This window comes from Papio anubis, chromosome 10, assembly GCF_008728515.1.
Source record: "Papio anubis isolate 15944 chromosome 10, Panubis1.0, whole genome shotgun sequence".
NCBI classification, from domain to species: Eukaryota; Metazoa; Chordata; class Mammalia; order Primates; family Cercopithecidae; genus Papio; species Papio anubis.
The window spans coordinates 86,491,430-86,512,583 of NC_044985.1; the positions used below are offsets into that span (position 1 = coordinate 86,491,430).

Sequence of the window (21,154 nt, forward strand, 5' to 3'; positions counted from 1 at the left end):
AACAATGATCGTGTAGAATCAAATAAGGCCCTCTGTAAACTATAGCATTTTACAGACTGGTAAGGTAGCAGCCATCTTTCCAAGGTATCAGGGAACAGCGAAGCAGCTGATTAAAATAGTCTTGATTACTTGAGATACAGGAGGGTAGGAATAACATGTGGTAACTGAACTCCATAGATACTATCTAAAACCGCATTCTAACAGGCAAATTTAATCTTTCTGAGATTTGCCTCTTTGTAGAGCTCTAAAAAATAAGAAAAGGAGAGGGGTGTAAAATGCCACTTAAGATTAGTTAAATTTCTTCTCCTTTTGAGCCCTGTCCATAGGTAGATGGAATTAGGGCAGAACAAAAACATTAAGAATAAAAGCCCGAAGGAGAAGCGCGTACATGTGAATACAAGTGAATACTGGGGTAAGGAAATGAGTTATGCGGAAAAGGCTTCAGACCATCCCTGGGAACTGTTCCGGGTCCGGACATTTCCTTTGGCAACCTTCCAGAGTCTTAGTCCCCAGGGCTCCCCCCGGCGGGAAGGGAAAGGCGCGCGTGGCTAGGCGCGCGCGTACACGGGCACTCACGTGTACACACACACGCGCGCACACTACACATACACACACTGCCCATTTCCTCCGCTCCCTCCCCGCGGGGGGCGGGTCTCTTTCTCTTTAAAGAGCAGACGGTCTCCGCGCACACCCAGGCTCTCAAGGCCTCGGGGGCCCGGGACCCGAGCTGCTCGTAGCCAATGGGAGCGGTAGAGCGGCTCGAGCGCGGCTGACGCTGCACCAATGGGCGATCGTGGGGGGCGGGGGCAGCGGAGGAGACACTATTGTTGATGAGGAGAGGCGGCGGCGGCGGCTGCACCACCTCGTTGCTGCCGGTCCCGGCCCGGTCGCCCCCTGCACCCCGGAGTCCAGCTTCGTCACCCCGCGCGGGGGCCTGCCCTCTGGCCTCGAGAATCCTCCCCCTGCAGCCCAACAACAAAACCCCCCGTCTCGCCCAGTCACCGGGGAGGGGGGGACCATGTCCCAGCGGGTGAGGCGCAATGGGTCCCCCACGCCGGCCGGCTCCCTTGGGGGTGGTGCGGTCGCCACGGCCGGGGGACCCGGGAGCCGCTTGCAGCCCATGAGGGCGACGGTTCCGTTCCAGCTGAAGCAGCAGCAGCAACATGGCAGCCCCACGCGGAGCGGCGGCGGCGGCGGCGGCAACAACAACGGTGGCTGCTGTGGTGGCGCCTCAGGCCCCGCAGGCGGCGGCGGCGGCGGCCCGCGCACCGCCTCGCGCAGCACCAGCCCCACGCGCGGCGGCGGGAACGCGGCCGCGCGCACCAGCCCCACGGTGGCCACGCAGACGGGCGCGTCCGCGACGTCCACGCGAGGCACCAGCCCCACGCGCGGCGCCGCGCCTGGAGCTCGCGGGAGCCCCCCACGGCCGCCGCCGCCGCCGCCGTTGCTGGGCACCGTGTCGTCGCCCAGTTCGTCGCCCACCCACCTGTGGACCGGCGAGGTGAGCGCGGCCCCACCCCCAGCCCGCGTCCGGCATCGGAGGAGGTCTCCGGAGCAGAGCCGAAGCTCGCCGGAGAAGAGGAGCCCTAGCGCCCCGGTTTGCAAAGCAGGTAAGTGCTGGGGGTCGCGCAGCGAGGGGGAGGCGGCGACGGGAAGGAGTCCCGGGCGCGCGCTGCAATCGCGCGGGGAATGCAGCGCTGCCGCGGAGCCCGGGTGGCTGGGGGCGGGGCTGGGGGCGGTGTCGGGCGGTGGGGACCGGGCAGTGCGGCCCCGCCTTTCCCCGGCCTACCCTGCGCCCCGCCCGCCCGTCTCATTCATTCCTCTGCCCGCCGCGCGCGGCTCCCTGACGGTGGAGGTGCAGTGGCTAAACCTTGGGCTTGAGCTGATGAGTGTTAATGATAACCCTGGCGTCCTGGCCGTATTCCTGGAGGAGTCGTTACTGCTTACCCTCCTTTGAGGGTGAGGCTAGGAGTGGTTTATCACTTTGTGTTAGGCACAAGGTTAATGTTGGCATAGCCCGTATCTGCTGCTGCTAGGTATTTCTGTTCACAAAGCAGTTTCAAATCTGGGGTACTGAATGCATTAGCAGTGGCAGATTTGGATCACTGAACAGACGAGGCTGAGACCCGTGTTTTAGCATTTTCCAAGACTTTGATAAATGGGTAGCAAGAAGTGAGAATTAAGCAAGATTCCTTAGGAAGGTTTATGGGTTTTGTCTGAGGCTCTGGGTGTATTTCTGATTTTGTGTACTGATTCTGTTGTTTGAATGTAGAAAAACAGAATCCAGTGTTTGTCTCCATCTTGTTATTGTTTTAGGGAGCTAACATTCGTTGTTTTTCTGTTTACCTGGAAGCTTTCTTGGGGAAAGTCGTGAATGGAGCTGTGGGTGCCATTGGAGTCATTCATAAAGAGTAACTCAAAAGAAAAATTCAAATTGTGGGAAGTGGAAAGGAATAAAATTTATCATCTTGTTGCCTTGAGAAAATAAATATGTGGTTTTTAATTATGTATTCATTTTTGTCAACATATATCTTTTTCTTTCCCTTACTGGGATAGTTCTGTTAGAATCTTCCAGGCAGAATGGTTGGGAATTTCAGGAAACATTCAGATGAAATAGTTTCCGAAATGGAAGGAATAGGATGACTCTTTCTTACTGTTTATGAAAAGTTTTAGATAATACTTTTTTTAGAGATAATTGCCCTGGAAAATGATTAATAGTGTTTTCTTTTTTTGAGGTAGAATCTCTGTCACCCAGGCTGGAGTACAGTTACGCGATCTTGGCTTACTGCAACCTCTAACTCCCGGGTTCAAACGATTCTGCCTCAGCCTCCTAAGTAGCTGGGGTTACAGGCGACCGCCACCATAACCGGCTAATTTTTAGTAGAGACAGGGTTTCACCATGTTGGCCAGGCTGGTCTCGAACTCCTGACTTCAGGTGATCCGCCCGCCTCGGCTTCCCAAAATGCTGGGATTACAGGCGTGCGCCTCCGCGCGCTCCCGGAATAGTGCTTTCTAATTAGAACTAGAGCACTGTTTTATTTATTTGTATTTATATTTTTATTTATTTTTTGAGACGGAGTCTTGCTCAGCCGCCCAAACTGGAGTGCAGTTATGTGATCTCGGCTCACTGCAACCACTGTCACCCGGGTTCAAGCGATTCTCCTGTCTCAGCCTCCCGAGTAGCTGGGATTACAGGCACCCGCCATCATGCCCGGCTAATTTTTGTATTTTAGTAGAGACAGGGTTTCACCATGTTGGCCAGGCTGATTTGGAACTCTTGACCTCAGGTGATCTGCCTGCCTCGGCCTCCCGAAGTGCTAGGATTGCCTGGTCCAGAGCACTATTTTAAATCTTTTGAGAATGCAGAATGCTTTTCTAAAACTGTGATAAAAGTATTAGACTTCACCTCCCGGCTTCATAACCTCTGTCACCTGATGAACTCTTACTATGTGTCAGGTAGTTTTTATGCAAAATCTCATTTAACCTTCACTATGGCTTTTAGAGAGGTTAAGTAACAAGTTGCAGAGCTGGTATTTATTTGAACTTTGGTCAGTTGTGCTCCAAAGACCATGTCTTTATATTATATTAAGGAAGTGACATCATGATGTGTAAGATAGAATGTGGGAAATATATAGCAGGCCAAAATTACATGTACTTAGTTAAGTAAATTTTTTTTTTTTTTTTTTTTTTGAGACGAGGTCTCACTCTGTCATCCAGGCTGGAGTGCAGTGACGTGATCTTGGCTCACCTCAACCCCTACCTCCCGGGTTCAAGCGATGCTCCTGCCTCAGCCTCCCGAGTAGCAGGGGTTACAGGCATGTGCTACCATGACCGGCTAATTTTGTATTTTTAGTAGAGACGGGGTTTCTCCATGTTGTTCAGCCTGGTCTTGAACTCCCGACCTCAAGTGATCTGCCGACCTTGGCTTCCCCAAAGTACTGGGATTACAGGCATGAGCCACTGCGCCCAGCCACTAGTTAAGTAACTCTTACAGATATGAACAAAACTGCTTTAGTCCTTCAGCCTTCTGGAGCCAGCATAGTGCATCAGGTGGAAGGGAAGGAGAACTGCTTATAAATGGGCAGTAGAGGTGGCAGAAGGAGGCACAGCCTGTAGTCTAACAGAATCTGGCTCTCTTAACAACTGTTTGACACTCAGAGAAACACCCTGAGGAGAACTGGGTTGAATTAATTATTGGCAACGTGTGGAGGAAGGTACGCTTTTTCTCTGATCTCTAAGAGGGCTCTATTTCCTGGGATGTCAGGCTGCTCCCATGCCCTCTCTTCATGGTTTTGAATGCTCCCCTTCCCTAGATCATCCCTTAGAGTATTTGCTGTAAAATTATCCCCATTTGCTCCCCCACCAAAACTAAAATAAAATAAAATAAATCCAGAAAAATAAAAACTCTTATTTCTCAAAGTGTAGTCTGTGGTTCATCTGTATCAGAATTAGGGTGTGTGGTATAATAAAAAATAATTTGCCAGGTGCGGTGGCTCACACTTGTAATCCCAGCGCTTTGGGAGGCCGAGGCGGGTGTATCACCTGAGGTCAGGTTTAATACCTGTGTTCCGCCAACTAGAAAAATAAAACCTTATTTTTCTAGTGCAGCACTTTCACCAAGGTGTGAGAAATATTGTCTTTTACTAAGTCATACTGTAGTGTGAATGTCTCCTAGTTTCCTTCCCAGGAATTGTTGTTTCACTGTAGTAAATACCCATGCAGAGTAGAACAAAGTGTTTTCAAATTTCAAGTGTTCATAACACACACAAAACTACGATGGAATCGTTTGCTGTTCTTGTATGACTAAATCTGGAAGGAAAGTCTTTGTAAACTTCAGACTCCCTTTTTCATTAAAGGGAGGCTACCACCAGTTTGCAGCTGTGATGAATGTAAAAATCCCTACTGTAAAGGGTAAGGGTCTACCATATAGTTCTATAAATCTCATAGGACTCAAATTTCAGGGTCCATCTAGATCAGGCTGTTGACTTCTAGGTGTCTTATCAGATGAACTGGATGCTCTAACCTTTGTTAGGGATCTAGTGTCTCAGAGTCCCTAAGTCAAAGGTATCAAGATCCCTACCCAATTGCTTTATTCTTCTGGAGTTAGAGCTAATTGGCTGATGCAGAACTTCCTACTCTTGACTACTATAAAGTAATCCAAGCACCCATCCCTGACAGATATTTTAAACTTCCCACCTTCAGTGACTGTCATCTCTATAGCAAAGCCGTTTGTCATTAGGAACTAAGGTATGTTTAGAAAAGGTATCTAGGCAACAGTGTTAATCAGAAAGTTTATTTTTGTGCTTTCTCTCCTTTTACCCCACTTTGTTTTGTTTATTAAAACATCAAATAGATTACAAATGGAGAGATGGTATAACGTAGAGGTTAGGAGGCTATACTGTGTGTAGACAGGGTTTAATACCTGTGTTCTGCCAACTAGAAGCCATGTGATATGGAAAGTTATCTTTCTTATCTGTGAAATGGGTGGTGAAATCTACTTCATATGATAGTAGGGATTAAATAAGGGAAAACTGAAAAACAGCACAGTACCTCAGTATAAAAGTTAACTGTTGTGTATCATACTAGTTTTGCTTCTGATTTTACTGTATTTAACATAAAGTGCCAGTGTAGGTTCAGTTTTCAGGGTTGTATGAAATTTCAAATTGGTAATAACATTGCCTGTGAATATCCAGAATGGTGTTTCTCAAAGTGTAGTCTGTGGTGCATCTGTATCAGAATTACTTAGGGTGTGTGGTATAATAAAAAAAAGTTTGGCCAGGCGCGGTGGCTCATACCTGTAATCCCAGCGTTTTGGGGGGGCTGAGGTGGGTGGATCACCTGAGGTCAAGAGTTCGAGACCAGCCTGCCCAATGTGGCGAAACCCCGTCTCTACTAAAATTACAAAAAATCAGACGGACGTGGTGGCAGGCGCCTGTAATCCCAGCTACTGGGGAGGCAGAGGCAGGAGAATCACTTGAACTCAGGAGGCGGAGTTTGCAGTGAGCCGAGATCGTGCCACTGCACTCCAGCATGGGCAACAAGAGCGAAACTCTGTCTCAACAACAACAACAACAACAACCACAACCACTATATGTATATATATACACCAAGTTGTGTTCTTGCTAGTTTTCCCTTCCTTTGGCTATATTAAGTTGTGTATAAGTTTGGTTGTTTATTGGAATTGGGGAGTGCCAAGGGCAGCAAAAAGAGATAACTTCTTTGGACTAATAGGCAGAATCAAGAAGCAAGGTACCAGAATTTCATATTTGTGTCATCTTTGATGTCTACTTTCTAGTACCTTATAAAATACATCTCTAAGAATTTAGTGTTTCTCTAACATTTGGAGGATTGCTGCTAACATTGCACATTCAAGGGAATTTTTTTTTTTTTTTTCTTTTAGAGACAGGGTCTCTGTCACCCAGGCTGGAGTGCAGTGGCATGATCTCGGCTCACTGCAACCTCTGCTTCCTGGGCTCAGGTGATTCTCCTACCTTAGCTTCCCGAGTAGCTAGGACTACAGGTACATGCCACCATGTCCGGCTTATTTTCTGTATTTTGGGTAGAGACTGGGTTTTACCATGTTGCCCAGGGTGCTCTCCAACTCCTGAGCTCAAGCTGTCTGCCAGCCTCAGCCCCACAAAGTGCTGGGATTAGAGGCATGAGTCACCCACACCCGACTAAAGGGAATTCTTTTGGTTTGTGATGTCTATATTTTGCAATGAAGATGAGGCAAAGTAGAAGCTATACTTTTATGTCTTGGCTAGTAGAATTTACATTTAATTAAGCTAAATTCTGTAAGCTTTGATTGAACTGCTCTGTTATTAACAGTGTAATACAAAGATGTAAAAAGACACAAGGAATTCCAGAGACTCACAAACTAGCCATATGTAAGACATACATAAGCATATAATATGGTGAGTTCTCCGGACTTAGAGAGTGAATAATTCTACAGGGGATGGGTATAGAAGTTCCCTCAGAGGAGATGAATTTTGAATTGGATTAAAAAGGGAAGAACAGAACTTTGCAGTTGGATCTTAGAGGTGTGAAAATAAGCCTATCATATTCACTTCTTTGTGGCTTGAAATGTAGGGTAATAGGGTGTTGGGATGGGGAGAGCAGGAATAGTAGAAAAAGAAAGGAGAGACGTAAATTTTCAGAATGGCTTTGAATAGAATATATACGTTAGAAAGTATTCCATGGTTAATAGTATGTACTCTGGAACCAGACTGTCAGGGTTCAGATCCTGGCATTGCCATTTACTTGCCAGCAGTTTAACTTTAGGCAAGTTCACTTTATTTGTAAAAAGGGGATACTAATGGTACTTACCGTAGATAATTGTTTCAAGGAATAAAATCCTTGTAATCTGTGTGTGGGGTGTAGGAATCTCAATATTAGATATTTTCTTTTTTTTGAGATGGAGTTTCACTCTCGTTGCCCAGGCTGGAGTGCAATGGCGGATCTCTGCTATTGTAACCTCTGCCTCCCGGTTTCAAGCGATTCTCCTGCCTCAGCGTCCCAGATAGCTGGAATTACAGGCGCGTACCACCACACCCAGCTAATGTTTGTATTTTTAGTAGAGGCAGGGTTTCACTATGTTGGCCAGGCTGGTCTTGAACTCCTGACCTCAAGCTATCCATCCGTCTTGGCCTCCCAAAGTGCTGGGATTACAGGCATGAGCCACCGCGCCTGGCAGATATTTTCTTTTTCTCTTTTTTTTAAGTTGAAGTCTTACTCTGTTGCCTAGGCTGGAGTGCAGTGGCGTGGTCTTGGTTTACTGCAACCTCCGCCTCCCAGGTTCAAGCCATTCTCGTGCCTCAGCCTCCTGAGTAGCTGGACTACGGTGCGTGCCACCACGCCCGACTAATTTTTGCACTTCTTTTTTTTAGTAGAGACGGGGTTCACTGTATTGGACAGGCTGGTCCTGAACTCCTGACCTCGTGATCTGCCCACCTCTGCCTCCAAAGTGGTGGGATGACAAGTGTGAGCCACGGCGCCTAATCAGATATTTTCACATCATTATCTTCCTTCTCATCCAAGGCTTTAGGGATTCACAGTTATTATTACTAGTATTTGTATTCTTAGAATGAAGAGAATATATGTATAAAATAAGATTAGTAGAGCGTGACTTGAGATAGGAAAAACTCACAAAGGCATTGATCACCTGAATTTCGGTGGAATGGCAGTGGGAATGGCAAGAGTAAAAAAGATTGAAAAGACTGATTTGGCAAACTGTTGGATGTAGGGATTGAGAAAGGGGGAGTTGAGGGTGATCGTTTGGATGGTGGTTCTAACTGGTAACAGTGAGGAGAACAGATTTGGGAAAAGAAAATGAACTCAGTTGTGGGTGTATTTGGTTTGTGCTCTCAGGAACTTCAGATAATTTTCTAGATCGTAGCAAATAACAGTTTTAAAACTGAGCGATACACTTTGAACTTGGGCGTAAAAATTAGTGCTCTTTCATTGCAGTTCAGTAAACATTCATTTAACATGTACGTCATGCTAGGCATTTACATATGGGCAACACTCGAAATGACTAATCACTAGGGTAGATAAAATGATAGGAAAAATGCTGAAGATAGAACTCTGGGAGAAAACAAGCATTTTTAAGGGTAGAAAGAAAAGCCAGTGAAGAAGCCTGTGAATGTGGTAGGAGGAGAAATGGTAGAATAGTGTTGAGAAAGCCGAAAAGAAAGATTGTGTTTCAAGGAGAGAGAGTAAAGATTTTCAAATGCCATGAAGTAAGCTGAACCTGGAGAAGAGGCCTTTGAATCTGGCATGTAGATTAGTAATGATCTGTGAGAGAAAGTAGTTTGAGAAGCATGTTGGGGGCACAAATCAAAGGGGAGAATGAGGAAGTAGAGGTAGTGAGTATGAAGTATTTTAATGTCAGTGGACGGAAGGAAAGTGAGAAAACTGGTTGAAGGGTGTACTTAAGCTTCTGTTATTTACAGGATGTGGAAAACTTCAGCTTGTTTATAGATTTTAGGGAAAGGATTTATAGAATGAAAAATTGCAAATTCAAGAGAAGATGGTAAATGTAGATGGAGCAAGATTATGGAAAATGTGAGAGGCATGGGATCCAGTACGTGATAAGAGTCTGGAAATCTCAGAAACAGTTAAGGACATTTTTTTCTCTGAGGAGGGGAAGAGGTAAGGGCGTGGGTTAAGATGATAGATAATTCAGCAGTAGAAGGGAAGGAAGTTGAGAAAGTAAGCGACTTCCATTTCCAAACGACTTGAAGACAAAAATAGCATGTTTGTCTTAATACTATATTTTTAAATTTAAATTTATTTTTCTAAACTACGTGTGAATAATTTAAAATGTCAAATAGCACTAAACTTATCATTGAAGAAAATGTTCCTTTGTCACATCTTTCTCCACTCCCTCTTCCTGCCCCCTAGAAACGACCACTTTCAACTCTTAGAGGTTTCTTTGGCTGTTTACCGACACATTTCTTTTTTTCTTTCTTTCTTTTGAGACAGAGTCTCCGTCTGTCGCCCACGCTGGAGTGCAATGTCAGGATCTTGGCTCACTGCAACCTCTGCCTCCTGGGTTCAGGCAATTCTCATGCCTCAGCCTCCTGAGTAGCTGGGATTGCAGGTGTGCACCACCACACCCTGCTAATTTTTATTTTTAATAGAGACAGGGTTTCGCCATGTTGGCCAGGCTGATCTCGAACTCCTGGCCTCAAGTGATCCACCCACTTTGGCCTCCCAAAGGGCTGGAATTACAGGCGTGAGCCACCGTGCCTGGCCTACACATTTCTATGTAATATGCTATACTGCTGCTTCAGGAGCTTTTTTTTTTTTTTTTTTTTTTTTTTTCAGTTGTATGTATTAGGTAGTGACTTGCTACTATGGAAAATGTACACTTAGTTCTCTAATCACCATCCTACCGAATCCTTCCGTTGCAGGTGTAGCATCTTTTGGTTAAATCAGTATTAATGTTATGACCCTGTAAATATTGATTACAGTAGAACCTTGTGGTATATTACAGTTATATTTTCTTTCTAAATAACTTTTTATTGTCCTTGAGGTTAAAATTGTTTTTTATTTTGATTGCTTCGTTTTCTATGTACCTATCACAAATTTATCCCTAAGAAAGTTTTGATAATGGAAACTTTCCTGTGAATAATTAAAAACATATGAGACAGTTACTTTCATTTTCTTGGAGGTATCTCTTTTGGAGTCCCTCATCCTCCTATTCCAAATTAGCTCATTGATCTCTACATCTGTGGCACAGCTATTAGAACCTGGAACTTCCCTGGGAATTCTCTTCACGTCTCTCCTGTTCTGGATGCTCTAATTTCTGAATGTTTTGCTGGAGTGCATTTTCCAATAATTTTTTGAGAGAGGATACATAGGAGGTATGTGTTATATCCAGACCTTGAATATCTTCAGTGATGTCTTTATGCGTGCTGGTTTGACTGGGTGTAGAATTAGAATTGTAGGTTGGAAATAATTTTTCCACTGCATATTGAAAGCACTTCATCTCCTAGCTTTTGGAATTGCTGTTGAGAATTTGGATGCCATTCTGATTCTTAGTCCTTTGTTGGTGATGGTGTGTGTCCTCTATGGAAGGATTACCACCATTCTGAAAAGAGGATTGCCTTGTTGTGAGACGTTTCATTGTTTGTTTTCTGTTCACTGTGCTGGTTACTCTGTGGGCTTTTTCAATCTAGAGACTATTTCTGGGAATTTTCCTTTTATTATTTCTCATTTCAGTTATCTTTGTTTTCTCTTTTTGGAACCTGTGTTATCTAGTTGTGGCACATCATGGAGCACACCTGTAATTTAACAATTTCTGTCCTAGTTTCCATATCTTTATCTGTTTGCTTTTCTTTTTTATTATTTTTTAAAATTTCAAAATATATTTTCTTTTAAAAAATAGAGACTGAAAAAAAAAAAATAGAGACTGAATCTCACTATATTGCCCAGGCTGGTCTCAAACTCCTGACCTCAAGTGATACTTTTGCTTTGGCCTCCCAGAGTGTGGGGATTACTCACGCCTGGCCTGTTTTTATTTCTATCAGATTTATTTATTTATTTGAGACCGAGTCTCGCTCTGTTGCCCAAGCTGGAGTACCGTGGAGCGATCTCGGCTCACTGCAACCTCCGCCTCCCGGGTTGAAGCGATTCTCCTGCCTCAGCCTCCCGAGTAGCTGGGACTATAGGTGTGCGCCACCACGCCCAGCTACATTTTTTGCATTTTTAGTAGAGACAGGGTTTTACCATATTGTCCAGGCTGGTCTTGAACTCCTGACCTAAAGTGATCCACCCGTCTTGGCCTCCCAAAGTGCTGGGATTATAGATGTGAGCCACTGCTCCTAGCCTATCAGATTTATTTTTATCTTGTATTCCTTTAATTGATTTTTACATTTTGGCCATTATATTTCAGTTCTTCAAGAGCACTTGCCTTGCTGATTGTTCTTTGTCCTGTTAATGCCTTTCTAAAAGTGTTTTTTTTTTTTTTTTGAGATGGAGACTTGCTCTGTTGCCCAGGCTGGAGTGCAGTGGTATATCTTGGCTCACTTCAACCTTGGCCTCCAAGCAATTCTCCCACCTCAGCCTCCTGAGTAGCTGGGACTACGGGGACACACCACTACACCTGGCTAATTTTGGGGGGTTTCACCATGTTCGCCAGGCTGGTCTTGAACTCCCAACCTCAAGTGATCCGCCTGTCTCCGCCAACCAGAGTGCTGGGATTATAGGCATGAGTCACTTGGCCTGGCCAGTTTCTATTAATATTTAAGTGAGACATTTAAATGCTGATTAAATATTTTCTGTGTTTAGATCAGGCTGCTAGTCTGGAGCATGTTACTCTAGAAGGAAAATGCAGGGACTCCCAAAAGTAGGTTTTTGTTCTTCTCTTAGGCCGGTTTCCCCAGGGAAGAGACCTCAGTATCATGCCTAAGGATGTGTGTGGTGTTCTTAAGTCCAGAGCCTGTCTCGTTAATTTCTGTAGAGCAGATTTTCCCAATCTTTTTGTTCTGGAGATCCCTTGGCGTAATTTCTGTTTCTCAGGGAACCCAGGCATTTGTGACCAGGAAGTTGAGATATATTGCTCTAGTAACAATTAATGCTCTTTTGAGTACGACTGATTTCTCTAAATCTATTTATTTGACCATCTTATTAGCCTATTCATTTTGTATGGTTTCCCTCTATCCCCTAAGGATATCATCATTATTGCAAGTGAGTAGTGAAGTAAAGGAAACTTTAGTTTTTTCCTTCTAGAGAAGTTCCTATATGATTTTTTTTAGCTTAAGTGATAACAATAGTTTTATCCCCAGTTTTTAGTATACAAGATGCTAATGAGATATTATGTGATCTAGGGTATGTACAAGAGGCACGCCCCCAGCCACCTTTTAAGACTAAACACGACATTTTAACTAACTTTTTCATGGGGGAAAATGTACAGTTTAGCTTAGCTTACTTTTCTTGAAATTAATCTCTTCCCTTTTCTTAGATTTTTAAAAACTTATAAGGCAACCATATGTTTTGATAAAATAATTTGTATAAGACAAAATGGGATTTATTTTTTCTAAAGGTATATTTAATTTAAATGAACTTAGTAAAGTTATTTTTTACAATAGGAAAATTTATAATGTTTATAGTAAAACTACTAAAACCATTTAAAGCAAGGCAATATGAAAAAAATATAGCTTGAACACTTGGACACAGGAAGGGGAATATCACACACGGGGCCTGTTGTGGGGTGGGGGAGAGGGGAGGGATAGCATTAGGAGATATACCTAATGTAAATGATGAGTTAATGGGTGCAGCACACCAGCATAGCACATGTATACATATGTAACAAACCTGCACGTTGTGCACATGTACCCTAGAACATAAAGTATAATAATAAAAAAAAGAGAAAAAAATAGCTTAACACAATTTTATGTAAGAGCTTCAAAAATTTCTTTTTCTGTAACATGATCTGTGTCAAATATAGATCTAGCAGAATTATTAATGTGTGACGATTTCTTGGTCTCTATTCTAGACCTGTACATAAAAAGTGTATTTTCAAAATTGAAAAAACCGAAATTTATTTCTTTCAACAAAACATGTATATATATATTTTTCTATATAAATACTCAGTTCTGGGTTGAGCATGAAATGAGCACACCCAGATTTCATGTTCAACTGAAATGAAACTTTTCCTTGCTCTTGGTGCTTGTTAAGAAAAAGCTTGTTGATGCATATGAGAATTTGAAAACTACAGCAAAATATTCATCGCTTACATGTGAATGACAAGACTTTATTCTTTCCATAGAAATCTAGAACTTATTTTGGGGCAGATGAGGAAATCTTAGGTGGAGCATAGGATCAGGCTGCAGCTAAGTTATCACCTAAACATCTGCTTCCAAAACAAGTTCTAAACATCTGCTTCCAAAACAACTTGGTTGAAAACTTGTTTTGGCTCTTGCCTCTTTTCCTGTGTGTTGTCCTAGTGAGTTTATGTATTTTTATTCCCTCAGTATTATTTAATAGGAAGTATCTGAAATTTTTTTGATTGAGGCTGGCACGTAGCAGTTGAGATGAAATTAGTGCTGGTTTAACCTAAAAGAAATTTACATGACATTTTTCTTCTTCATGAGCTAGTGTAGGCTGCTGTTTGGAGTCTTTGCCCTCAAGGAACTAACTCTGTAATTGTATGGTTTAATTTAGCTACCCAAATGTCTGTCTCTTTCCTCTCCTCTCTCCCCTACCCCATTCTTTCTTGCAGGCAATAATGTGCACATGATAAAAATTATAAATGGTAAGGAGAATACAGTCAACAGTCTTCTTGCTGTTTGTCTCAATTCATTCTTCTCAAGAGAAATCCAGTTAGTCGTTTCTTTGTATAATTCCAGAGCTATTCTATGTATATTCAAATATATGCATATGTCAGCCAGGCTTGGTGGCTCACGCCTGTAATCCTAGCACTTTGGGAGGCTGAGATGGGTGGATTGCCTGAGCTCAGAAATTTGAGACCAGCCTGGGCAACACGGTGAAACCCCGTCTCTCCTAAAATACAGAAAAAAATTAGCCGAGTACAATGGCGTGCGCCTGTAGTCCCAGCTACTTGGGAGGCTGAGGCAGGAGAATTGCTTGAACCTGGGAGGCGGAGGTTGCAGTGAGCCAAGATTGCGCCAGTGCACTGCAGCCTGGGTGACAGAGCGAGACTCTGTCTCCCCCCCACCAAAAAAAGATTTAAAAATACATAAATATATGTATGTGTGTGTGTGCGTGTGTGTCATTGTGCACATAGGTTTATTGTGGACCATGCATTATTTAATCAGGCTTTTCTTTATGAACATTTAGATCATTTCTAGCCTTTTGCTATTAAATGGTGCTAGGTTGAATATTCTTGCATATACTTCTTTCACTTATATGTGAATTTATTATATAAAATTTATGAATTTGTAGGACAAATTCTTTTTTTTATTATTTTTTTTTATTTTTTTTGAGATGAAGTCTCGCTCTGTTGCCCAGGCTGGAGTGCAGTGGGGTGATCTTGGCCCACTGCAACCTCCGACTCCTGGGTTCAAGCAATTCTCCTGTCTCAGCCTCCTGAGTAGCTGGGACTACAGGCGCACGCCACCATGCCTGGCTAATTTTCGTATTTTTAGTAGAGACGGGGTTTCACCATGTTGACCAGGCTGGTCTCGAACTCCTGACCTCAGGTGTTCTGCCCGCCTCAGCCTCCCAAAGTGCTGGGATTACAGGTGTGAGCCACTGCGCCTGGCTGACAAATTCTTAGAAATAGAATTTTTTGGGTCAGAAGGGTGTGCATTTTTCTTTGTGTTGTCAGATAATATTTTGGGAATTAATATCAGTTCATACCTGAATTTCATGAACATTTTTTCCCCATCCTCCTTTGGATTATGTTTTATCATCTCATTTTATCTTACTATTATTTTTTGGAGTCCTTGCCCTCAAGGAGTAAACTCTAATTGTACAGTTTAATCTACCTACCAGAATGTCTCCCTCCCTCTCTCTTTTCTGTCTTCCCTATCTTAACTATTGTTGCCTCTTTTTATTGTGTTCTACAGTGGTTGTGCTAGAGCACTGCTGTCTAGTAGAACTTTGTGAATGGTGGTGTGTTGTCTAATATTTCATATGGTAGACCCTTATGTATAATTCTGTTTCCTCCCACCCATCCTTTGTGATATAATTGTCAAATACTTTGTTATTTGTCAGATATTTTCTCTCTGTTATAAACTTTGTAATGCCTTGTTATTTATTTATTTTTATTATTTTTTGAGATGGAGTCTTGCTCTGTCTCCAAGGCTGGAGTGCAATGGTGCGATCTTGGTGCACTGCAACCTCTGCCTCCCAGGTTCAAGTGATTCTCCCATCTCAGCCTCTCGAGTAGCTGGGATTACAGGCACGTGCCACCACACCTGGCTAATTTTTGTATTTTTAGTAGAGACGGGGTTTCACCATGTTGGCCAGGCTGGTCTCGAACTCCTGACCTCAAGTGATCCACCCACCTCAGCTTCCCAGAGTGCTGGGATTTACAGGCATGAACCACCATGCTCGGCTTATTTATTTATTTATTTATTTATTTATTTATTGAGATGGAGTTTTGCTCTTGTCACCCAGGCTAGAGTGCAGTGGTGCGATCTCAGCTCACTGGAACCTTTGCTACCTGGGTTCGAGTGATTCTCCCTTCTTTAGCCTCCCAAGTAGCTGGGATTACAGACACCTACCACCACACCCAGCTCATTTGTTTTTTTTTTGGATTTTTAGTAGACACGGGGTTTAATCTTGTTGGCCAGTCTTTTAGAGCAATTAAAAATAGGAAGAAAGTCTTTTATATTTATCCTAATTTCTAGTATTTTCAGCAGCCTTAATTTCTTTGTTTGAAAATAGGGTGGTTCTAGTTAGTGTGAATGAAAAAGGGTTTATTTGAGAAGGGAAGAATTGATAGGATTTGTTAACTGATTAGATTTGGTAGATGAAAGAGTGTAATGATAGCTGGGATTTGGAACCTACTTGAGTGGCTGGGTTAATAATGTTGCCAGTATTAACTTGTTTCATAAATGCTGTTATATTTTTTGTATGCATACAGAGTAGGCCATGGACTTTCGGAGCATAATGCACTAAAATTTTTAACATTTAAAATAAGGAGAAGGCTCATGTATTAGGGTTCTCTAGAGGGACAGAACTAATAGGATAGATGTATATATAAAGGGGAGTTTATTAAGGCGTATTGGCTCACGTGATCACAAGGTAAAGTCCCACAATAAGCAGTCTGCAGTCTGGGGAGCAGGGAAGTCAGTCCGAGTCCCAAAACCTCAAAAGTAGGGAAGCCGACAGTGCAGCCTTCAGTCTGTGGCAAAGGCCTGAGAGCCCCTGGCAATCCTCTGGTATAAATCCAAGAGTCCAAAAGCTGAAGAAACCGGAGTGTGATGTTTAAGGGCAGAAAGCATCCAGCATGGGAGAAAGATGAAGGCTGGAAGACTCAACAAGTCCACTTTTCCAAGATCTCCTGCCTGCTTTATTCTAGCTGCACTGGCAGCTGATTAGATGGTGCCCACCCAGATTGAGGGTGGGTGTGCCTCTCCCAGTCCGCTGACTCAAATGTTAATCTCCTTTGGCAGCACCCTCACAAACACACCCAGGAACAATACTTTGCATCCTTCAGTACAGTCAAGTTGACACGTAATATTAACCATCACAGCTCATTATTATTTTTTCTGGATGTTCCCTTCTAATTTACTGTTCTTTTTTTTTTTTAGATGGAGTCTTGCTCTGTCACCCAGGCTGGAGTACAGTGATGCCATCTCAGCTCACTGTAACCTCTGCCTCCTGGTTCAAGCAATTCTGGTGCCTCAGCCTCCAGAGTAGATGGAATTACAGGCACCTGCCGCCACACCCAGCTAATTTTTGTATTTTTAGTAGAGACAGAGTTTCACCACGTTGTCCAGGCTGGTCTCAAACTCCTGATTGTAGGTGATCTGCCCGTCTCAGCCTCTCAAAGTGCTGGATCACAGGTGTGAGCCACCACTTCAGGCCCTTAATTTACCATTCTTTTTGTTTTGTTTTGTTTTTTAAGATGGAGTTTCACTCTTGTTGCCCAGGTTGGAGTGCAATGGCACAATCTTGGCTCACTGCAACTTCCACCTCCTGGATTCAAGCGATTCTCCTGCCTCAGCCTCCTGAGTAGCTGGGATTATAGTCGCCCACCACCTTGCCTGGTTAATTTTTTGTATTTTTATTAGAGACGGGGTTTCACCATGTTGGCCAGGCTGGTCTCAAACTCCTGACCTCAGGTGTTCCACCCGCCTCGGCCTCCCAAAGTGCTGGGAATATAGGCGTGAGCCACCACCCCGGCCTAATTTATCATTTTTAAAAGTTTGAAATTGTTATTTTACATGCCATTCTACTGGGATATAATGGGCTATATTTAGTAGTGTCTGGGAAAACCATTTAATTATATTTTCCCATTGTGCATGTATGTTAGTATTTCTAAAGATAAAGACAAGTTTGGGAGGCTGAGGCGGGCGGATCACCTGAGGTCGGGAGTTTGAGACCAGCCTGATCACCGTGGAGAAACCCTGTTTGCACTACAAATACAAAATTAGCCTGGAGTAGTGATGCACTCCTGTAATCCCAGCTACTCCGGAGGCTAAGGTAAGAGAATTGCTTGAACCTGGGAGGTGGGGTTTGCAGTGAGCTGAGATGGTGCCATTGCACTCCAGCCTGGACAACAAAAGCGAAACTATCTAAAACAAACAAACAAACAAAAAACAGATAAGAACAAGGGATGTCTGTTTATAGTATTTCCTTTTTTTTAAAGACAAGGTCTTGCTCTGTTGCCCAGGCTGTAGTGCAGTGACATGATCTTGGCTCACTGCAGCCTCGACCTCTCTAGCTTAAGTGATCCTCCCACCTCAGCCTCCTGAGTAACTGGGACCACAGGTGCATGCCACCTTGCCAGGCTAATTTCTTTATTTTTTTGTAGAGATGGGGTCTCACTATGTTGTCCAGGCTGGCCTCAAACTCATGACTTCAGGCGATCCTCTTTCCTTGGCCTTCCAGTGTTAGGATTACAGGTGTGAGCCACCCTGCCTGGCCTGTTCATATTATATTAGAACCCATGCTCACTTTGTGCAGAGTGGGATGTTGAGAACACATCCTTGACTTTATGGACTTTAGAATTTAAGAAAGAGATAATTCAGATTTTTGCAATATTCAGGGGTTAACATGTAAAGAAGAAAATATGTAGTGTTACTGAAAAGAGTGGTACTTCATGACAAAAGCCTGATATGGCCATATGTGGCTCTATCTTGAGTCAGAATGCTTTGTGTCCTGTCAGGAATTGTTGGGTGATTTGTAGAGTAGGGATCTTCACTTCTATAGAAAGCAGATGCCCTTAGTGCTATCCCTAAGAATTCTTGGAAGGTCTACTCCTGGAAATTAATTTAATGTCATGGGAATGCTCCTGTTCTACTTCAGAGATGTTGTATCTCAATTGCATAAGGAAGATTGAGGACCCACACCTTTGGACATTCTCTCTGTTAAACCTTTTTACTCCTAAATCTCAGTAACCTGCAGTCCAGGGAGGGAGAACTTCCAAGATTTAAGTGAGACTCAATACAAATTTTGTCAAATGAATAAATGGCTTCCTGTTAAACAAAAGAAAACAAAACAAAAAAACAGGCTGGGCATGGTGGCTCATGCCTGTAATCCCAGCACTTTGGGAGGATGAGACTGGAAGATCACTTGAGCTCAGGAGTTTTCGAGACCAGCCTAAGCAACGTAGCGAGACCTCATCTCTGCAAAAAAATTAGCTGGGTGAGGTGGCACACACCTGTAGTCCCAGCTGCTTAGGGGGCTGCGGTGGAAGGATCCCTTGAGCCCAGAAGGTCAAGGATGCAGTGAGTCATGATCATGCCACAGCACTCCTGCTTGGGCAACAGAGTAAGACCCTGTCTCAAAAACAGCAACAATAGCAACTAAAGAAACCTCCACAAAAGTGAAGACCCATGCCCCATCCTCTATTCATCTTTTAAGAAGTATTTAATTTTTTGTTTTGTTTTGTTTTAATAGACAGGGTCTCGCTATGTTGCCTAGGCTGGTCTGGAACTCCAGGCCTCAAGCAGTCCTCCTGCCTCAGTCTCCAGAGTTGTTGGAATTACAGGCATGAACATTTTTGCCTGACATTTGTCTTTTGTGTATTTGTTCTCTAGTTTGGAAGCTTTGGGTATCACTGGATTTTGTCTATCTTGAAAACTATTTTCTTATAGTCAATTTCCCTGATAACTGAGAGGTTGAGAAATTCACACATGTTAATTGAACCTTAGAAATCCTCATAATATGTCTATTTGTTTACCCATTTTTTTTCATTTATTTGAATGTATTATATCCTCTTGGCAATTAAAGTGCGGCAAACACCAAAAAAAGATTTTTTTTGCGCTAATCATTTATTACTATGGTGGTTGAAAAGGAATGATTTTCTATCACTAATGAAATATGTCGTCCAGGTTCTTTCATTTCAAGTATGCTGCTATTCAACCTTCTGTGTTCATGTATATAAGCATCTGTCAGGACAGAGGTAGACTCACGATTGCCAAAATTTCCCCAGTGAAATCATCTTGGCCTGGAGGGGGTGCAGGAAGAGAATGAGAGAGAATGTGTGTGTCTCTGTGTGTGTGTGTGTGTGTGTGTGTGTGTGTTGAATATTCTTACTAACATGATTCTGGTTGAAAAGAAAGACAGTAATATTAAGTTTTATAGGACAAATATTTTTTTGATTTACAATATTTACTTTAAGAACACTTACTGAGATATAAAGTATATCCAGAAAAGTCTACCTAAAAAAAAAAAAAAAAAAAAAAACTCAGTTGCTGGGATTTCAGGCGTGAGCCACCATGCCTGACATTTGTCTTTTGTGTATTTGTTCTCTATCTGTTTGGAGGCTCTGGGTATCACTGGATTTTTGCCTATCCTGAGCACTATTTTCTTGTCTTATAATTAAGCTTTGTTTATGAAGGCTGTACTGCTAGCCCACTATTGAGTAGTTTTAATATCTTCAATAATCCTGGAAATCCTCCCATTGGAAATTTTTTTAATACTGGAAAATTGTATATTTCTAGTAATGATATGTTGATTCATGTACACATTGTCTGATACTTTTCTGTATCGATTAATAGTATACACATCTTACTAACTGCATTTCAGGCTGTGTACAGTAAGAGGTAATAGAACAGTTTCCCCTTTGTAATCTTTTTTTTTTTTTTGGCCCATATTGGAGTCAGACTTGCATCATACTGTATTTTTAAGATTTGAAATGTGACAAATTTGTTAATGAGTCTGAACCCTCAAATAGGAGGCACGAATGGCATAATGTGGTGTTATACATAAGGTTGAATACTCTATACATAAGGTTGAATACTCTATCAAATTTATAAACTTCTAGTGGGCATTTGTTTCTCTTTTCTTTTTACAAATTACTATAGTAAAAACACCTTTGTAAGTGTCTATTTGGGGCTGGTATGAGTATACGTTTATATATATATATATATATCCTCTTTAGAAAAAATGTCCCCCAAAACAAAAACGAAAAAAAATGTCCCCAGGATTAAGATTATGTGTTAAGTTTTAAACAATTTAATGCTTTTTCTGGAATAGGTTTGGTGTTAAGAAGGAAAAATTAATTTTTTGGTTCCTATAGTTTTACTTTTTTCAGAATGTCATATAAATGAGTTATAGCATTTTCTAGCTTCATTCACTTAGCATAATGCATTTGAGATTCATTCATGTTATTGCATGTTTCAGTAGTCTGTTTCTTTTTATTGCTGAATAGTGTTCCATTATATGAATGTACCACACTTTGTGCATTATTAGTTGAAGGGTATTGGGGAGTTTGCAGTTTTGGGTAATTATGAATAAAACTGCTATAAACATTTGTATACAGGTTTTTTTGGTGAACCTTGTATTTGTTTTCTTTGTTAAAAACCTAAGATTGGGGTTGCTGGGTCATATAGTAAGTGTATGTTTATAAGACACTCCCATTTTTCCAGTGTCTTTGTCTAATATTTTGTTGAGAATTTTTACATCTATATTCATGAGGTATATTGGTTTGTAGTGTTCTGTTCTTGTAATGCCTTTGCCTGGTTTAGATACTGGGGGAAAGTTGGCTTTATAAAATGAGTTGAGAAGT

At 42.5% G+C, this 21,154-nt stretch overlaps 1 protein-coding gene across 2 annotated transcripts in view; it reads left to right on the forward strand.

Moving 5' to 3' along the window:
- The first annotated feature begins 818 nt into the window (after nucleotides 1-818).
- FAM117B (family with sequence similarity 117 member B) overlaps nucleotides 819-21,154 on the forward strand; it is a 139,122-nt gene continuing 118,786 nt past the window's right edge. Inside the window, exon 1 of one of the 2 annotated variants that reach the window (XM_021923890.2) lies at nucleotides 819-1,610. In XM_021923890.2, the coding sequence (XP_021779582.2) occupies nucleotides 1,019-1,610 (592 nt within the window). In that variant the 5' untranslated portion in view covers nucleotides 819-1,018. The remainder of the gene's footprint in view (nucleotides 1,611-21,154) is intronic. The other variant, XM_031651456.1, reaches the window with a different exon arrangement.